Raw genomic sequence first — 18,789 nt, 5'->3', positions numbered from 1 at the left:
ACCTGCCACCTTAAAGCTCTGTAAGTATCCGATTCCAGTCTCAGAAGTTACAGGAGTCCTGACAGAATATAAAGAAGAAGACATAAATACCAAGGAGCTTCTTCCATCTCAGTTCTTGGGTTATTCTTCAGGTAGCTAAGATTAGTACAATGATTACAGGTATCCAAGAATGGTTACTTGAATTACTCAAATCAATATTGACTTAACGTAGGAAGTTCTTCCAGAGGCTTTACACATGAATGCTCTAATTATATTCATAAATAGCTGTTTCATAAAAAGGTAAAGGAGAGCAAATCAATATGCCTCATGTCTGAGAATTTTTTAGGAAGAAACTATTAAATCTCAACACCTGAAAGCATCCATTTACAGTAGTGATGTGTACATTTATTTTTGCCTTTTTAATTACTTACAGGTTTTAGGAGAAACAGAAATAAGAGGAAAACCAAAAACCGCGTAAAACCATTTAATCAACGGGCAATTTCCCAACCCAAAATCCTTTATTGAACCCAACTTTTTTCAAAAATACTTTCAATTAATATCAAAGATATACTTTGAAACTAAAGTCTTTTCATCCCTATGGGGGCAATATAATTTCTGTTGCGAATGCATGAGTTTAGAGCAAGCTAGAATGCAGAATAGTTTGCTGCCTTTCAAAAACAGGCGCTTTCACTTTACTTTCTTGTGTTTATTGCAGGCTTTCTTAGAAATGGCTTCTGAGGAAGCTGCTGTTACTATGGTGAATTATTATACTCCTGTTACTCCTCACCTTCGAAGTCAGCCTGTTTTTATTCAGTATTCCAATCACAGAGAACTTAAGACTGACAATCTACCTAATCAAGCTGTAAGTATTAAAGGTATTTTTGGAAACAGTTATGAGAACACATGGTATAATAAATTTAATTTTCTGTTTTTCTGAAGGGGGAAATCATACATTTTTCTTCATCTTAGGATACTCTATTAATAAAGATTGTGTATGTAAATTCTTACCCAAAGGCTTAAGAATAAGAAAGCTGTGCCATTTAGAAATATGTTTGAAAGTAATAGTGTTAGAAATGGCACGTATTTAGTATTCTATTCAAACTGTTTTCACAAGACTTACATTGTTAAATGTCTCCCTTCAAAATCTCAGATCTTAAAGGAATTATAGAAGTCAGTTTTTTCTTTTTACAGAATATATAACAAAAGCATTAAGAAGTTGAGTGATGTTTCTATTGTGATGTTAAGTAACTGAACTTAAGATGTTAATAAGAGTTTGTGTAGATATGTTCATTAAATGATTTTTGACTCTCCAAGATGAATGTGGAACGTAAAATATGAACGTTTCTTACCTTATTTTCCAGTTTTTATTTTGATACAGCTCATATTAAAACTTTTGTGTCTTCCAGGTTGATTTTTAAAACAGTCACTTGAAATTACTATAGGGTAGGAAAAATTTGTCCACAAAGCAAGTATATTTTAAGAAAGAGGTTTTTATTACGTTAAAGAGCATTTTTTGGCCCCTGTACTCTTGCTCTAGGCAAAAGAACTCCTTCAGCTCTTTGATTCAATGTTGAGAGTCATTGTAATGCAATCTGCTAAATTTAAATTATAGTTTTCCACATTTTTAAATACAGTGACATTTCCTGCAAATAATCTTTAACTTGTTTTAAGAGATTTTTATGGCATATAATAAAGTATGTAAACCTAAGAGTAAATAAAATATTAGATACTTTAAAATAGAATAAAACTTTCTAAGTGAAAAATTGCCTTCTGAATTATAAATAGGATACATGCTAATGGTAAAACATTTAAACATTCCAGAAAAAAAAAAATCCGGTTACCCAGATATAACTAATTAACTAACATTTTGCTAACATTTTAGTGTGTACCCTTTTCCATTCAGGTGTTATTATTATCTATGTATATAATTTTATACCGATGGAATCCTAATGTTTTGAAAGCTGTTATCTTTTATCTACAGTATGTTATGGATGTTTCATGACAGCAATTTAGAATTACTTTATAATTTTTTAATGATTAAGTAATATTCCCTTAAGAAGGTCAGCCATAATTGTCATGGGATCCAGTGGGCTGGTGCATGGGTGGTAAAAGAATTTACCAGAGATCAAGGAGTTTAATAGGTAAGCCCCCATAGACAACAGTGGGCCACAGAGGTGCCTATGTGAGCCCTAAGGGTTGGTTGCTGAGGTCTTTTATTAGGGAGGGTTGCATCAGGTACCGAGAGGTCACAAGGTGTATGATTGCCTTGTGCACAAATTTTGTTTTGTTTTGTTTTTGTGCACGTTTTTGATTGGTTGGAGGTGAAGTAAGAAGTGTAGGACAGTGGGATTTATGACTCTGTTAAGGTGAAGACGTGGGCTGAAACAAACCAGCCTGAGCTATTGTGAGATTAGGCATTACCTAGGGGTATTAGTTTGTTAGGGCAAACACTCCCAGTAAAGAATGTACTTTATCTTTTGAGGGATTGCAGGCAGACATCTGAGAGCCCAGAAGTGGGGGTCATTGGACTTTGAAGGACACCAGTTGGCCCCACAATAATTTATCCAGTTTCTTGTTAATAGATATTCAGATGGTTTGCAATTTTATGCTTTTACAGACAGTACTATAGAAGCATTCTTATATATCTCGGCACACTTGCAGCATTGTCTTATTAATTTATGTTTATGACAACAAAATTACTAGGACTAAGAACATACATGTTTTGTGTTTTGATATATGTTGCATGATTGCTTTCTGTAAAGACTATTTGCTGATTCAAGGTGCCACTGGTAACATATGAGCAAGCAGTTTTCCTGTTCATTTTTGTTAATATAATAGATGACAGATTATATCTTATTGTTTACTTACTTTTATTTAATAACTTGTGAAGTATTTATACTAATTTCTGTTAATACAGTTTTTCCCCCATTTTTAAAGTTGTGGTAAATATGTATATATAACATAAAACTTAACCATTTTAACTGTTTTCTTAACACCTTTATTATGGTGTGGTTCCTGTACAATAAGCTATGCATATTTCAGATATACAATTTGATGAATTTTGGTAGATATATGCACCAGTGAAACCACCAGCACAATCAAGATAGCTAACATTTCCATCACTCCCCAGGAGGTGCCGTTTTCAAATGCCAAGTTTATTTTTTCCTACTCCCTTTACCCCCTGGTAACCATAAGTTTGTTTTCTATGTCTGTGAGTCTGTTTTGTAGATAAGTCCATTTGTGTCCTTTTTGTTAGATTCTACATATAAGCAATATCATATGGCATTTTTCTTTCTCTTTGTGGCTTATTTTGCTTAGAATGATGATCTCCAAGCCCATCCATGTTGCTCCAAATGGCATTAGTTTATTCTTTTTTATGGCTGAGTAGTATTCGTGTGTGTGTGTGTGTGTGTGTGTGTGTGTGTGTGTGTGTGTACATCTTCTTTACCCAGTCATCTGTTGATGGACATTTGGGTTGTTTCCATGCTTGGCTATTGTAAATAGTGCTGCTCATCTTAACTATTTGTAAGTGTACAGTTCAGTGGCATTAAGTACATTCACATTGTGCAACCAATCACTACCATCCATCTCCAGAACTTTTCATTTTCCCAGACTGAAACTTCATACCCATTAAACATTAACTCCCCATTTCTCTTACCTCCACGCTAGCAACCACCATTCTAGTTTCTTTGTCTCTGAGTTTTGCCTACTAATGCAGTTTTTAAAATACTTTTTATTTTAGTAGTCAAATCTCTTAAATTGTATTATGGTTTCTGACTTGGGTACCATACTCCTAGAAGCCTAACAAGATTTAAATAAAAATTTTTTTTCTATGTTTTCTTACCATACATTCATGTGTTGGTTGTCTTTAATATTTAAATCTTTGTTTTTTTAAGAATATTTTCAGGATGATGAGTGAGAATAGGGCTTTGGTCTTTTTTTAATCCCAGTGACCAATTTCTCTTGTTTTTTGTATAACCCATTTATTAACCACTCATGTGAAACTTGTTCTTTGTCATATTCTAGTTTTCCAAACACATGCTATGCCTACTTACAACATGCATATATTCACTTGTTAGACATGACTACACATTCTGCTTACATGACCCCCGTCTACCCATATGTGTGTGTTGCTCACATGATATGAATTTCATGTCTAATCTGGACTACCTTTTGGATTCCATTCTGTTCCATTCCTGTTTCAGTGTCTCTGTGCCTAATACATTGAAGGGCAAAGCCCTATTCTTTACTCTGTCTTTTTAGAAAAATGGTTACTATATTTTGTTTATTTTTCCAGATACATTAGAATTCTTTTGGTAACTCCTAACCCCAAAAAACACAATTGGAATTGTGTTGATTTTATAGATTAATTTGAAGATAATTAATATGTCTATATTGCTATCTAATCCTTTTGAAGAGGAAGTTATTTTTTATTTTCTGTCTTTCAGTAGAGGGTTTAATTTCCTTTATGTAAGTCATGCAGTTTCCTCATTAGTGTGATTCCTAAATATGTTAGTGTAATTCTTGAAGAAGCAATAAACAATTTAATAAAACTCTTAAAACACTGGATTATTCTAAAAGGAAACTGTAAGAAATCCCAGTTGCTTGGCAACCAAAGCCAGCCCAAATGACCTAGTTTATTCTTAGATAGCCTTGATTTCTTCCCAGTACCCTTTCCATTTTGTTACTTTTGTCCAATTTTTTGCATTGATGTTTGAGAAAGTCATCATTTTTAAAAATTCAAAGTCCTAAATATATATATATCTGTATATGTAAACTGTACCAGATGTCTTCTTATTCAGGCAGCCCCAGGAAGCTGATAAATTACTGTTTTATTCTCTTTTGTTCTCTGAATAACTGAATATCCGAAAACATGCACATAACTTATTTTCCAGCTTATGGACATAGTTTCCAGAGAGTCGGGTGAATATCAAGTATTTCTGTCCCTTGATTTAAACTAAAATTATAGCTAAATAATTTAGATCGTATTTTGAGATACAGTGTTTGAGAAATGGTTGTATTAAAAGTAGTCATTTTTGTATAGGCACTTTTTCTTGACCTTGTAGATGGAAGTTTATAAATCTGCAAAGAGGTGACTATGGAAGAACTTTTCCTTAAGATTTCCCTAAAGATCATCAAACTGAACACTTAAAATCTGTGCATTTTATTGTATATTCATTTCCATCTCAATTTTAGAAATGACTTCTCCACATTATCCAGGCATGTTTAAATTTTACATGGAGTATGTTGACCTCCCCCATGTCGAAAAAATATTTGTTGGTTTTCTGAACATACTACTGCTAGTCCCTTTACTAATAGTTAATGTAAACATTTCAGATTTGAAATGTTGCTGAAACATTTAAAAATTATCTCCCATAGTAAGAATTCTTCTGCGTCATAATTTTAGCATTAGATACACAGAAAATGTCTTCTGTGTGTCTGAAATCTCTTCATATTAAGAAGACATTGTTTTTCCTCAGACTTTTCGATGTTACTTATTAAATAAATCAATCTTTTCTGAGATTTTTATTGTCAAAAGCCTTTCTTGTATGCCTGCTACACAGAGATCCTTGTACTCGATGCTCCATGAAGTACTAGAGAATATTGACAAGTCTGGAATAATTGGGACAATATATACCATGGCTTCTCATGTTTTTCCACTGTGGTATCCCTTGTACCAAAGAGGAAGGAGTGAAGGGAGAGGAACAGCAACGACAACAGTAGTAACAGCGACAGCAGCAGCAGTGAGCATATGTGCAGAGTTGTTTAATAAGAAGGATTGATAGAATGATTGATGGGGGTAGTGAAGTAAAGTCAGTGAGGTTAAGTTTACTTTTGAATGTGCAGGCTTAGTTTTGATAAGACTTAATCATCCTAATCTAAAAAGGAAAGGAACCATCATTCCATTGAGAGCCTCACTATGATGACGTTTTTCCCTAGACAGTCTAGGCTTGTGATGTCTAATATAGTAGCTGCTGGCTACGTGTGGCTTAATTTAAATAAGTTAAAAAATTCAGTTTCTCAGTTGCATTTGGTACATTTTGAGTGCTCACTAGCCACTTGTGGCTAGTGGCTATCATACTGAATACTGTAGATATTGAATATTTCCGTTATCACAGGAAATTCTGTTGGACAGCACTGTTTATCTTCCGTGTCTCTACTTAACCTTTCCTCTGTGTGTATGTGTATGTGTGTGTGTGCCATACAATTATAATAACTAATGTTCTTATCTGCTAATTCTAACACCTGTGTCAATTCTGGGTCTTTTTTGGATGACCTCCTAACCTCACCCTTGCCTAATGAAAGGCTCAAAGTGGAAGTGTGAACCAGTCTTCAAACTTGAAAGCAGTACAACCCTTTTTGTCCAAATCAAATCTTAACTGGGGAGCCCAGTGTAAAGTAAATAAACCTCCATGTTTGAAACAGGATTGAGTTGCTCAGTATTCCACACACCTGGCTTTATGAGAGCATAGTTTTAAAAGCTAATGACATAAACAAATAATTCATATATTGTTCTCAAAGATAATGATGATGATGTGGAAATGGATTATTTGGCAGTTTATGCATTACCTGATACATAAAAATCTGTGTATAGCATAAAAATGCTATTAAAAGGTATAAAAAAGATTTGTGTATAAGTATAAAAGTGGAAGTTGTTCAACTGTTAAACATACGGAAAGTAAAAGATTGCTAGTTTTCAGAAAGATATTTATTTTAATATTATTTATCATACAAAAATATTGGAAAGCTACTCATCTAATACTGGAGATGTGGTATAATAAATAGTAAACTAAAAAGTAAAATTACGGAAACAAAACAAGAAATTTTACTATAAAATAGCACACAAAGTACTGTGATCTTTAGAACTACAAGTGAATACAATATTTAAAAATGAAAGAAGCTGCATTAAAGTGATAGGATTTTTTTCATTTTGTGGCATAAATGTTTTACTAATTATCACTGTTCTTAAGAATTATAAGTATGAAACAATTTGACTAATGAAAAGTTGCATTTCATTTTAATAGTCATTAATCATGCTTTTTCCCCCTTCAGTTTTCCCTTCTTTCACCTACTTAATTTTTTAAGTATTTTAAATTTTGAGACAGTCACAAAATTTTTAAAGAGTGGTAGATACAATATAAAGAACTTTTAATTTTTTTTTGAGGCATTTGGGAATAAATTGTTAATGTAGTCTTACTTCATTGACCAAAATCTTAGTGTGCATGTCCTTCGAGCAAGGACATTCTCCTACACAACCAGAGTACAGTGATCAAAATCAGGAAATTAACATTGATGCATTACTTCCCTCCAATCTTCAGTCCCCATTCAAGTTTTGCCAGTTGTCCCAATGATGTTTGCTTTAGCAAAACAAACATTATTCATAATCACATGTTCCATTTAGAAGTCACATTTTGTAGTCTTTAATCTGAAACAGTTACTCAGTTTTTCTTTGACTTTTGTAACCTTGACACTTTTGAAAATTATAGGCAACTTATCTTTTAGGATATCTCTCAGTTTGAGTTTTTCTGATGTTTCCTTGTGATTAGATTCAGTGTATGTAGCTTTGACAGGAGCATCACAGAAGTAATGCTCGTTTTTTTCTCATTGCATCATATAATGTGGCACATAATTTCAATTTTTGCATTAGTAATGGTGGGCTCTTCGATCACTTGATATGATGGTGTTTGCCTAGCTTCTCCACTGTAAAAGTTATGACTTACAAAGGGGGAAAGAAAAGTATTTGGGAGAAAGTTACTATAAGACAGTGTAAATATACTGTTCCTTATCAGCGGTTAATTTATATCAACATATGGACTTAAGGTTTCCCATTTTATCTGATGGGTTTTTATTCATTACAGTCATTATTTTGGTTCTCAAATTGTCTTATATTTGGCCAGTGGGAGCCCCTTCAAGCTGTCTTGTGTGTCCTTTTGGCATGTTCCCATCATTCTCTGAACACTTCTTTGCATTCTGGTACAAAACAACAACAACATAACCCCAAAAGAACAAAAAAAAGTTATACATTCATCTATGCTTTTCTTGCTCTAGCTATAGAACTAGAGAGTTTTTAGAGCATATCCTGATTCCTTTCAGTGGAGCATGATATTTGGGAACTTGTCTGCCTGACCTTGCTTGAGCTCTAACATCTCATGCCAGCCTGCCCCTCATGGACTGATCTCCTTTTCACCCTACTCAGACTGTCTTTACTGCGTTGGCTCCCTACACCACGTGGACCCCTTCCTGACTCTTTCTGGGCTTTGACACTCTGGCTAGGCTGCTCTCCTCTGGATGACTTTCTTACCCTTCTCATGCTCCCCAGGTCTGACAGCCAGCAGTGAGCCACCCACACACAGTTAATTTCCTCACCTTGTTTGGGCTCAGGTTACACTTGCCAGGCAGTCCTACCACAGGGATGTGCTCCTCACATTGCTCAGGCTCTGATGCTCCATGCCAGGATGCCTTCGTCTCAAAATGTCCCCTTTGCCCCACTCTGAACTACTGCAGCTCCTCTCTTCCTCTGTATTTACACCTATCATAGGCCACTCATAGGCTCTAGAACTCAATTGTTCAGGGAAGAAAAAAGAAGAGGGACTTGAGTGATTTTTAAAGTGATCTTTAGTATTTTACACTGAATTTTTTTGCTATTGTCATTTAAAAATAGGAAATAAAAATCATATTCAAGCTTCTTTTTTGACCATGTGGGTTTTTTTTTCCCCATTTGTTGAAGCAAATTTAAGCACCTTTCTTAAATATTGTGTCATTATGATAAGAAAACAAGTCTCTTGATTCTTGACTGATTACAAATTTGGGATATATGCATCCAGAGAGAGTAGATACGTATATTTTTATTTAACTATATTACTTCATATTACTTTGCCTCAGCTAATTTTAAGGATTATATCATGCGTCTATGTAATGGAGAGTTCTCATTTTGGATTGTTATATAGAGAGCCCAAGCTGCACTGCAGGCTGTTAGTGCTGTTCAGTCAGGAAATCTGGCGCTTCCTGGAGCTCCCACCAATGAAGGCACAGTCCTACCTGGGCAGAGTCCTGTGCTCCGAATAATTATTGAAAACCTCTTTTATCCTGTTACTCTGGAAGTTCTTCATCAGGTAAGGAGAAACAGTCTTGTGAAAGCAGAGTCAAATGCGACCTCTATACCTTTTGATGTTTTATATCTTTAATTTTTCAGGTTGTTGATTTGGGTTAATGTATTTATTTAAATAATTTTTAGAAATCTTCAGCATCCTGTTTCATGCAGGAAGTAGTATCAGTTAGAGACAATTTTTTGGCAGCCTCCTTTTTCTAACTTAAATACTTGATTTGAAAAGATGTAGAAGAAATTCTGTTTTTTTAATACATAAGCATGAAGATGAACAAAGCATATACTCCTGTAAAAGGCACTGGTAGTATTTATTCCTGAGAAAGTAACATCAGTATAGGAAACAACTAATTTATTTCTATTGACTCCTTCCTACATTTGAGTATTTTTATTTTAAAAACTCTAAAAGGAAGCTGTGAGTAACTCTTCACATGTGACATGGAAGTGCCATGTGAAATACTGACTGATGCTCAGCATACCTTTCGTAGACTGCCCATTTCTGTATCTAAACTGTCTTGATAAGAGTCAGAGTACCAAATCATAGCTGTCTGTGAGTATATAGAATTTTAAAACTGGGACATCGATCAGCTAGTTATATAATTGTATAGTGAATAAAACCAAGATAATTGATGAGTTCAGTATTGTAAAGAGTAATTGAAGAGCCAGTTAGAACTCAGGTGTCCAGTGTGAACTCCAGTATTCCGTTTCATTATACTTGTCAACCCATGTATTAAAATATTAAAACACTAAAACATTATCTGCTTATTTCATATTAATACCTCTATATATAGAACGGCATGATACTAGCCTAGAATCATTAACTGTGTACACATGTGTTTAAGAATTGAAATGCATCCTGTCCTCACCTTTTACAAATAAGGGAATGAGGGAACCTTGGAAGTTGTTACTTTCCCACAGTCACTGTACTGATTGGTGATAGAGCTCAGATATATTTCCTAATATGGTTCATATGCCATGCATGTAAATATCAAAATGTACCATTTATTTTGCCTACTATGTTCCCTTTGATAGTTTCCTGAATACCATTTTCTAACCATGTGCATTTGTGAAGCATGTCCTAGGGAGGGCTTTAGCAGTGATACCCGTAGCCACTGTTGATCCCCAAAAAGGTTCAGCAGTTACTTAAGTGATTGGCTTCTTTGTTTTGGTGGATTTTCTTCACTTCTGTTTGTCCCACAAAGTGGCGTTGAACACCCGGTGATCCATCAGCAGTGTTTTTCACTTTTGCTGCTGCAGCACTGTAGCTGCTGCTAACTTCTACTGCTTTAGGAAAGTTGATCTTGAACCTGTGGCTCAGCATTGCCCTCAGTCAGCAGTGAGGTTAGCCAGGTCATGTGGTCCCGTCTTGTCATTCCACTTCTCTCCTGAGACCAGTAACAAACTTTGTTTCTCTGCCAAAAGATGATGGGTCCTTCAGGTGAAGAGGAGTCATTCTGAGAGTCTTCAACAGTAACCATTGGGGTAGGACTCTCAGCCTTGTTTAATCCTCCTTCCCACTGCTGCTGAAAGAAACAAAACCCCTTACCAAGGCCCCTATGGCCCCCGTATTCAGACTTCTCCCCATCTCTTTAGCCTCATTTCCTAACTCTTCTGCTATTTAGTACCATGGCTTTTCTGGCCCTTTGACCCTCTCCCCCTTCCCACAACTTATTCCTGTCTCAGTCCATTTCTGTCTTCTATTTCCTAGGCCTAGAACACTCTTTACTGAGATGGTCGTTTAGCTGAATCTACATCATTCTATTTTCAGCTCAAATTCACCTCCTCAGAGAATCTTTAATTATGTTAACTAAGTCCCCTCCCCCCGGCACTCTATCCCATTAGCCAGCTAAGGGTACAGGGTCTGGAGCTGGGTTGAATCCTGGCTCTACAACACTTACTACCTCTATAACCTTGCAAGTAACTTACTCCCTCTATGTCTTTTTCTTATTTATATAATGGAGATGAAGATGGTATCTATTTTATACCTTCAAGAAATGTCAGTTGTACATATCAGATGCTAGTAAACTGATTCTTGCTTTTGTGGTCTTGTGGATAAGATAATTTCATAAGTAATAGCATAAAATGTGATAAACATTGTGATTGGGAAATACATGAAGTGTGGAGTTGGTTGCACATGTTTTAATTAGCAGATTACTTTATATTCTTTGCTGAAGAGACATTAGCTAAACTGCTCTCTAAATATCTATCCTTTAGCTCATAATGAGGGGATTAAGAGTGACTGAGATGGAAGTGGTGCTCTTTCAGATAAGGGAAGCTAGGGGAAATATTTCCAAAATGATGACATTTGAGCAGAGGCTTGAAGGATGTGAGGGTGTAAGTTATGTGTAAATGTGGTAGAATAATTATCCAGTCAGAAAGAACAGCAGGTGCAAAGTCCCCAAAATGGAAGTGTACTTAATGTGTTCAAATATCATAAATAAGACTGTTATTGGGGTTTAAAAAATAGGAAAGCCATGAATGATAGGCTTAGAGAAGGGGTTAGGAGCTAAATGATGCAAAGCTTTTATAATATTTACACTGAGTAAAGTGGGAAGCCATGGAGGGTTTTGAGTAGAGTGATAGATTTATGTTTTAACAGGATCACTCTTGTTGCTATGTTAAGAATAAACTGTAGGCATAAACGAAGGCTTTTATCATAGTCCAGATGAGAGATGGTGATGACGCAGGTGGGTATGTGGGCACTGGAAGTGGTGATTATGGATATATCTGGAATGATTTGCTGATGAGTTGAGTAGATGTGGGTTATGAGGAGAAAGAGAGTAATCAAGAATGTCCTCCAGACTGTGAATGTGACCCTCTGGTAAAATAGAGCTGTCTTACACTAAAATAGTACAGACTGAGGGGAAGAAGAATTTGGGGCAGGGGTGGGAGTGAGGGCAGGAACCAGGTGTTGGGACATATTGAATGTGAAATAACTGTTAGACCTCCAAGTGGGAGATGTTGGGGAGGCAGCTGGGAAGTAAATCTGGATTGGGCATAAGAATTTGGGGCTGGAGAATTGATGATCATCGGCGTATGGGTGGTAATTAAGGCCATTGGATTGGATGGTATCATTTAGTGTTTGTAGATAAAGAAAACATTCATTGACTGATCCATTATATAAAGTCAACACTGCATTCTAAAAAATTTCTTTCTGTGCTGAAGGAGTAATTTAAAACAGGTTTCTCGTGGAATCCATTACTTCTAAGTTCTGTTATATATGGGGTTATTTTATGAATGTCCAATAGCTGAATCTCTTCAGGACAAAGGACTGATCTTTCTGAACTGCAGAATAAAGATAAATAGCTTGCAAAAACCAGTTATTATGGTATTAAGTAAAAGACTCAAAACTATTAATATTGTTTCTTAAGTCTTACTGTTTTGTTGGCTACAAAAACTATTACAAACAAATTGTGGCCAACGTGCTTGCTATTTTAAAAAGTTCTAATATAAGTATGCTTTTTACAAGTGAATGCTAGTGAACATTTTCAGTTTCTGGCAGGTTCTGCCTTTGTAAACATCACCATGAAGATTAATTTTACCAGTATTTGATCTTCAGTATTTTATTAGTCCCATTTTAAAGTCTGAAAAGATTAAAATGCCCAGGAGATAACAAGAATGAAGTCTATGTGCTTGTTTGTATTTACGACAGCAAAATGAATATATTAGGAAAATAGTCAAAGACCTTGTAATCAATAAAGATATATGTTAAATTTTACATACTAAGCTTGCCTAAACAATCTTTTGAGACCAAACCTGTTTAAAAATTAGTATTATGAAAAGATGTTAAAAACCACAATTCAGGCATTCCTAAATTCCCTGATGTTGGTGCTCACTTACTTGAATCAAAAGTATCACATTGACCTTTGTAGCTATTCTCTTAGTAAATACAATCCAAGGGGCTCTAGAGAGCTATCCATGTTAGCAGTTGAGTAAATATATATTCTCTTAGCATAGTCAGATGGAAATCACACAGCCCAACACATCTGTCAGTGAGACTATGCTTCCAATTTTTGTTCGAGTTAAATGAAAGTCTAAAATTAACAAAATCTGAAGGTTAAGTGGAAATTAACTAGGTTCTATAGTGTAATATAGTATAAAATCCCAAAGTTTAGAGCAAATTGTATGTTCTTATTACTTCATTAATGAGATATTTTACATTAAAATGTTTATCATTTTAAAAATTGCATATTGCCATAATTCTTCAGTCAGGTCTCAGAGTGTATTTGTTGTCGATTAATAGTAAGTATTTACTTTGTGCCTTTTATATGCCAGGAATTTACTCAATGATATAGAAATGATTGAGACAAGGTATATACCTTCAAGGAGCTTTCAGTCTAGTTAAAGGAGACAGATATGTAAACAAATGTATAGTACAGTATAAGTAAAACAACAAGATAAATATTTGTATGCAGCCAAGAAGGGGATAATAGTATTTGGGAAAGAGAATTAACTCTACTGAGATTTGGGGGAGGTTGAGAATTTACTGGTGGCATTACTCCCTGAGCTGAGTTTTGAAAAACATTGACAAACATTTACTAGAAATTATGCACAAAGTTACAGGAAAAGGGAAAAGCCACATATATAGGCATAGAAGTCTGAAACCACTTGGTGTATTTGGAAAAATACTGTAGACAGCTCCATATTGTTGATATAAATAGAGTGATACAGAAAGTGTCAGGAAATGAGGTTGGAGAGGTACACCAGGAAGAGACTGTATATGGTATACTAAAAAGGTTGGATGGTACTGTGTAGTTAATGGGGAGATAGTAAGGAGTTTTAAGCAGGGACAAATTTAATCTGACTTGTATTTTGGAACACTAACTGTGGCTGCAGTATAAAGGAGGGAGGTTAGGCAGTTATTATATCTCCTTTTATATATTTCCTTAAAAAGTCTATTACTTCTCCTTTATCAAGTGAAAAAAAACTGCCCAGTTGATGCACTTATAATATATAGATTGATCTGTGTGTGTGCACAACACCACAATATCACCAAGAATAGAAATTAAGAAAATATATGACCTTTTCCCAAGAATGCTTACACCTGTATCTTAAAGAAAGATACAACATAAAGTCCATATTCTTAGGCACCTGAGAAGAAAGTAAATTTGGTATTCTTTTATAAACTTTAAGAATATTATCTAGGACATGAGGGTGTACTGAGGAAATAAGCTGTTACAAGACTGGATTTTTCGTTAGAAGAACAAAACAAAAATTTTCCCTAGTGTTTTTCAGAATACAGTTAAATGAGAGGTTAAGGTCTCAAAGTTCTAAGCCCTGGAATATGACCATAATGAAATTAACCACACTTAGAAAAAATTTTTAATTTCTACAAAGAACTCTCAGACTATCTGATTTTAAGGAATGGCATTTTCTGGTGGGCCCTTCTGAGACAGATTGGCTCCACAAATCTTGATGATGATCTTATCTCTTATAAGAAGTATCTGACTCTAATTACATATGTTAAAGAGTATCTTGCCAAAAATGAGTATTTAGACTTTAGTATAGTTATTTTGTTTTATTTTGTGTGGTGGTAAAATATACATAAATATATTTTAGCTGTTTAAAATTGTACAGTTTCAGTGGCATTAAGTAGATTCACATTATTTGCAATCATCACCAAACATTATATATCTCCAGAAATGTTTTCATCTTTCCATTGAAACTCCTATACCCATTAACTAGTGACTCCCTCATACGTCCTTTCCTCAGCTCCTGGCAGCCACCATTCTACTTCCTGTCTCTATGAATTTGTCCACTCTAGCTTCCTCATAGAAACAGGCATGTATCATTTTCCTTTTGTGACTGGCTTAACATAGTGTCTTCATTATGTTCATTAATCACTTAACATAATGTCTTCAGAGTTCATCCATGTTATAGCATGTGCCAGAATTTCCTTTTTAAGGCTAAGTAATATTCCATTCTATGTACATATACATTTTGTTTATCCATTTATCTGTGGATGGAAAATTTGGTTGCTTCCATTTTTTGGCTATTGCAAATAGTACTGCTATGAACATGAGTGTACACATACTTCCTGAATTTCTGCTTTCAGTTTTTGTGGGTATACACCCAGAAGTGAAATTGTTGGATCATATGATAATTCTATTTTTAATTTTTTTTAAGAACCACCGTACTGTTTTCCATAGCAGCTCCTCAATTTTACATTCCCACAAACAGTACACAAGGGGTCCATTTCCTCCACATCGTCCCAACACTTAATCTTTTCTGTTTTTTTGTTTGTTGGTTGGTTGGTTTGGTTTGTTTTTTTTTTTTTAAATAGTAGCTATCCTAATGGGTGTGAAATGGTATCTTATAGTTTTCATTTGGATTTCCCTAATGATTAGTGATGTTGAGCATCTTTTCATGTGCTTATTGCTATTTGATTATCTTCATTGGAGAAAGGTCTATTCACATCTTTAGCCTGTCTTTTAAATTGGGTTTTTGTTGTTGACTTGTAGGAGTGTTTTTTGTATTCTGTATATTAACCTCTTATCAGATAAATGATTTGCAGACATTGTCTCCTATTTTGTTGTTTGCCTCTTCAAGTCTGTTGATAGTCATTTTGTTTCTTTTTGGGGGGTAATTTAATTAGGTTTACTTATTTATTATTATTATTTTTATTTTTTATTTGATGGAGGTACTGGGAATTGAACCCAGGACCTTGTGCATGTTAGGCATGTGCTCTATCACTGAACTGTATACCACCCCACCCCACCCCACCCACTGTTGATAGTCTTTTGATGAATGTTAAGTTTTAATTTTGATGTAGTTGAATTTATCTATTTTTTCTTTTGTTGCCTATGCTCTGGGATAGTTATTCTTGATTATTCTTTCTGATAATTAAAAAGCAGGACCATTTGCCTATTAAGGACATAAATACATAGTATTTGATAGTAGCAAATTCTTACCAGCATATGGAGTACTTACGTTTTTATTCTTAGAAGCAGAAGGACAAATTTCTGACTCATTAAGATCCAGATTAAAAATGGGATGTCAGAGGAAAGCAAAATGCATTGTAGTAACCCTGGCCATGAACCTTTGTGGGGTGTCTACTTCCCCACCACAGGTACTGTATCGTAAGAGCATTTGGTAACCAGGGATCTGTCAGGAAACCTTCTCCCACTCTTGTTTATTCCTCTTCTCCAAAAACAATTCAGAAAGACTGAATTGAGCACTCTTGAGCACTCTTGCACATTCCCAACTTGCATTCCAATTCACTTTCACCCCTTTCCCTTTAATTTTTTTTAAACTTTTTTTAATTGAGTTATAGTCATTTTACAATGTTGTGTCAAATTTCTAGTGTAGAGCACGATTTTTTGGTTATACCCGTTTCCTTTCATTTTTAAAGTGTAACACTTTTTTTTTCTACCAGACATTGTTATTTATTTGCTTATTTATCATCTGTCTTCCCTCAACAACAGAGACTTTTGTCTCTGTTGTCTTCACTGCTGATTTATCAGGGCTTAGAACAGTACTCTGTAAATATTTGATGAATTAATAGAGCATTGAACATTTTATTGAATATTTTGTATTTTTTTCTGTCTGTGAAAATTTCAAGAAGTAGATGCTGATTCTCAGGGTGAAATAACTCTTCCACTTCCATTTATATGCTTTGTGACACAGTTATCTCATAGAATTAGTTAATTCCTGATGTAGCCTCCTATTTTAGTACTGTGCCATTTATAATATGCTATAAAATAAGTTAAATATTTAGTGCCTATTGTGTGACAAGACACTGTCTTAAGCCATGCAGGGGGGTTAACATGAACATCTTCAGCTTGATTTAAGTAATTTTGGTACCAAAAGCTTTAATAGAGGAAATTATTTTCATTTAAAAATGGGATTCATGAATCAAATTGTATTTATAAAGGTATGTTAGCTAAATTTTTCCCTTAGATTTAACCTCATGTGAACTTTTTTCCAGATATTTTCTAAATTTGGCACAGTCTTAAAGATTATCACCTTTACAAAGAATAATCAATTTCAAGCCTTGCTTCAGTATGCTGACCCATTGAATGCACATTATGCCAAAATGGTAATTATGATCTTTTTTTCATTTTTCAGTTATTAATCAGTCACTTCAGTGATACCAAAGAAAGCCATCATATCTTCTCTGCCCCAGATCACCATGTGTTTTTTTAAATTACAATAAAATATGTATAATATAAAATTTACTATTTTTAAATGTACTGTTCCATATGCTCTTTTTATAGTCTAAAAATTACTTCTTCATATGAAATGGTTTCAAATCACCTATCATTTCTCAGTTTTCTGGGACTCATTTCTGTTTGTCATATTTAAGGTCTAGAGTTGAGCACAGTACTCTTGATGTAATCTGACTAATAAAGTAGAAATATCTTTGCCCTAATGCCTTCATTTACTTCTGTTAAATGAGTCAAAGATTGATTGATTTCAGTATTTTTGCAACCACATTCACTGTTTAATCTCATTGAGCTCTAAATTGGTGAACACATTAATTCCTAGGAAATATGCTGCTGTCAATTTTATCTTTTAGTACATGAGTGCTTGATTTTTGACAAGGTATATAAAATGTCGCATTCAGTTTGGTTACATTTGACCCTTCTCCTGTTGAGATCTGTCCCTAACTCTGATTCTATCTTGTATCAGTATCCAAATTATTTCTGATTTTTTTTTTTCAAAGATAGAGACTAAGGTTTATAGTACTTCTGTGTATTATACAGTGTCTGGCTCTTGATTAAGAATAGCCTTTATATTTGCTGTACCCTCTACCTGCATATATTATTTTGTAACTTTATAATGATGTACTCATAAATAACTGATTATGTCAGGGATTTTTGTATATTTGTATATTTTTTGTTTTATTTTTTATGATTTGGTTTCTGGATCTATTTTTAAAAATTTGAGTATTTGTACAAGTCCTAAGTGACTGTAAGTATCCATTTGGTAAATCTTATCTTTGCTGATCTTTGATCTTATATCTAATCTGACTCAAATTTTCCTCAAGCTTAATATTCAAACAAAATTAATTTACAGGAGAAAGAACGTGGTAGATAATATTTCACATATTGTGGTTCTGACAAATACCATTTACAAAGGCTTTATTTAATCTTAACCTGTATAAACTACACTAAAATGAATTAAGATGAAATATAAAATTTAAATATCTTTAAATATTTGTTGTGGACAAAATAATCATAGTAATAGCTAGTACAGTGTGTAATAATGTGTAATAGTTTTCCAAGCTTATACATTTCTCCTCTTTCATTTGATCTTACCACAGACAAGGTAGGGATCATTATCCTTACTTTACAGAAGGAAAAATAGAAATAGAGGTTTTCTTTTTCTCTCTTAGGCTCATGCAGTCAGTGACAGAAGTTAATTAAAGTAAACATAGGTCTTTGGCTTTTAGTTTAGTCCTCTCTGCTTTTATGCCTGATAGCCACTCTTTGTGAAAGTGAAGGCTACTTGATTTATCATTGTTGTCTTGCAAAACATCAGTCCCTTTCTTACGTGCTTTAGGCTCTGGATGGCCAGAATATCTATAATGCATGCTGCACTCTGCGTATTGACTTCTCCAAGCTCACCAGCCTTAATGTGAAATATAATAACGACAAAAGCAGAGACTTCACTCGCTTAGACCTTCCTACTGGTGATGGCCAGCCATCCCTTGAACCCCCTATGGCTGCTGCTTTTGGTGAGTAGTTCCATTTTGGATCACAGAG

General features: G+C 34.4%; 1 protein-coding gene across 4 annotated transcripts in view; it reads left to right on the top strand.

Annotated features, from left to right (window-relative positions):
- PTBP3 (polypyrimidine tract binding protein 3) overlaps positions 1–18,789 on the top strand; it is an 89,373-nt gene that overhangs the window by 45,339 nt on the left and 25,245 nt on the right. For all 4 annotated transcript variants that reach the window (XM_072959929.1, XM_072959927.1, XM_015248349.3 and 1 more), the window contains exons 4-7: positions 695–841; positions 8,928–9,092; positions 17,010–17,120; positions 18,587–18,761. In XM_072959929.1, coding sequence (XP_072816030.1) covers positions 695–841; positions 8,928–9,092; positions 17,010–17,120; positions 18,587–18,761 — 598 coding nt within the window. The remainder of the gene's footprint in view (positions 1–694; positions 842–8,927; positions 9,093–17,009; positions 17,121–18,586; positions 18,762–18,789) is intronic.

This window comes from Vicugna pacos, chromosome 4 (genome assembly GCF_048564905.1).
Source record: "Vicugna pacos chromosome 4, VicPac4, whole genome shotgun sequence".
NCBI lineage: Eukaryota > Metazoa > Chordata > Mammalia > Artiodactyla > Camelidae > Vicugna > Vicugna pacos.
This window is presented reverse-complemented; position numbering and strand designations above follow the sequence as displayed.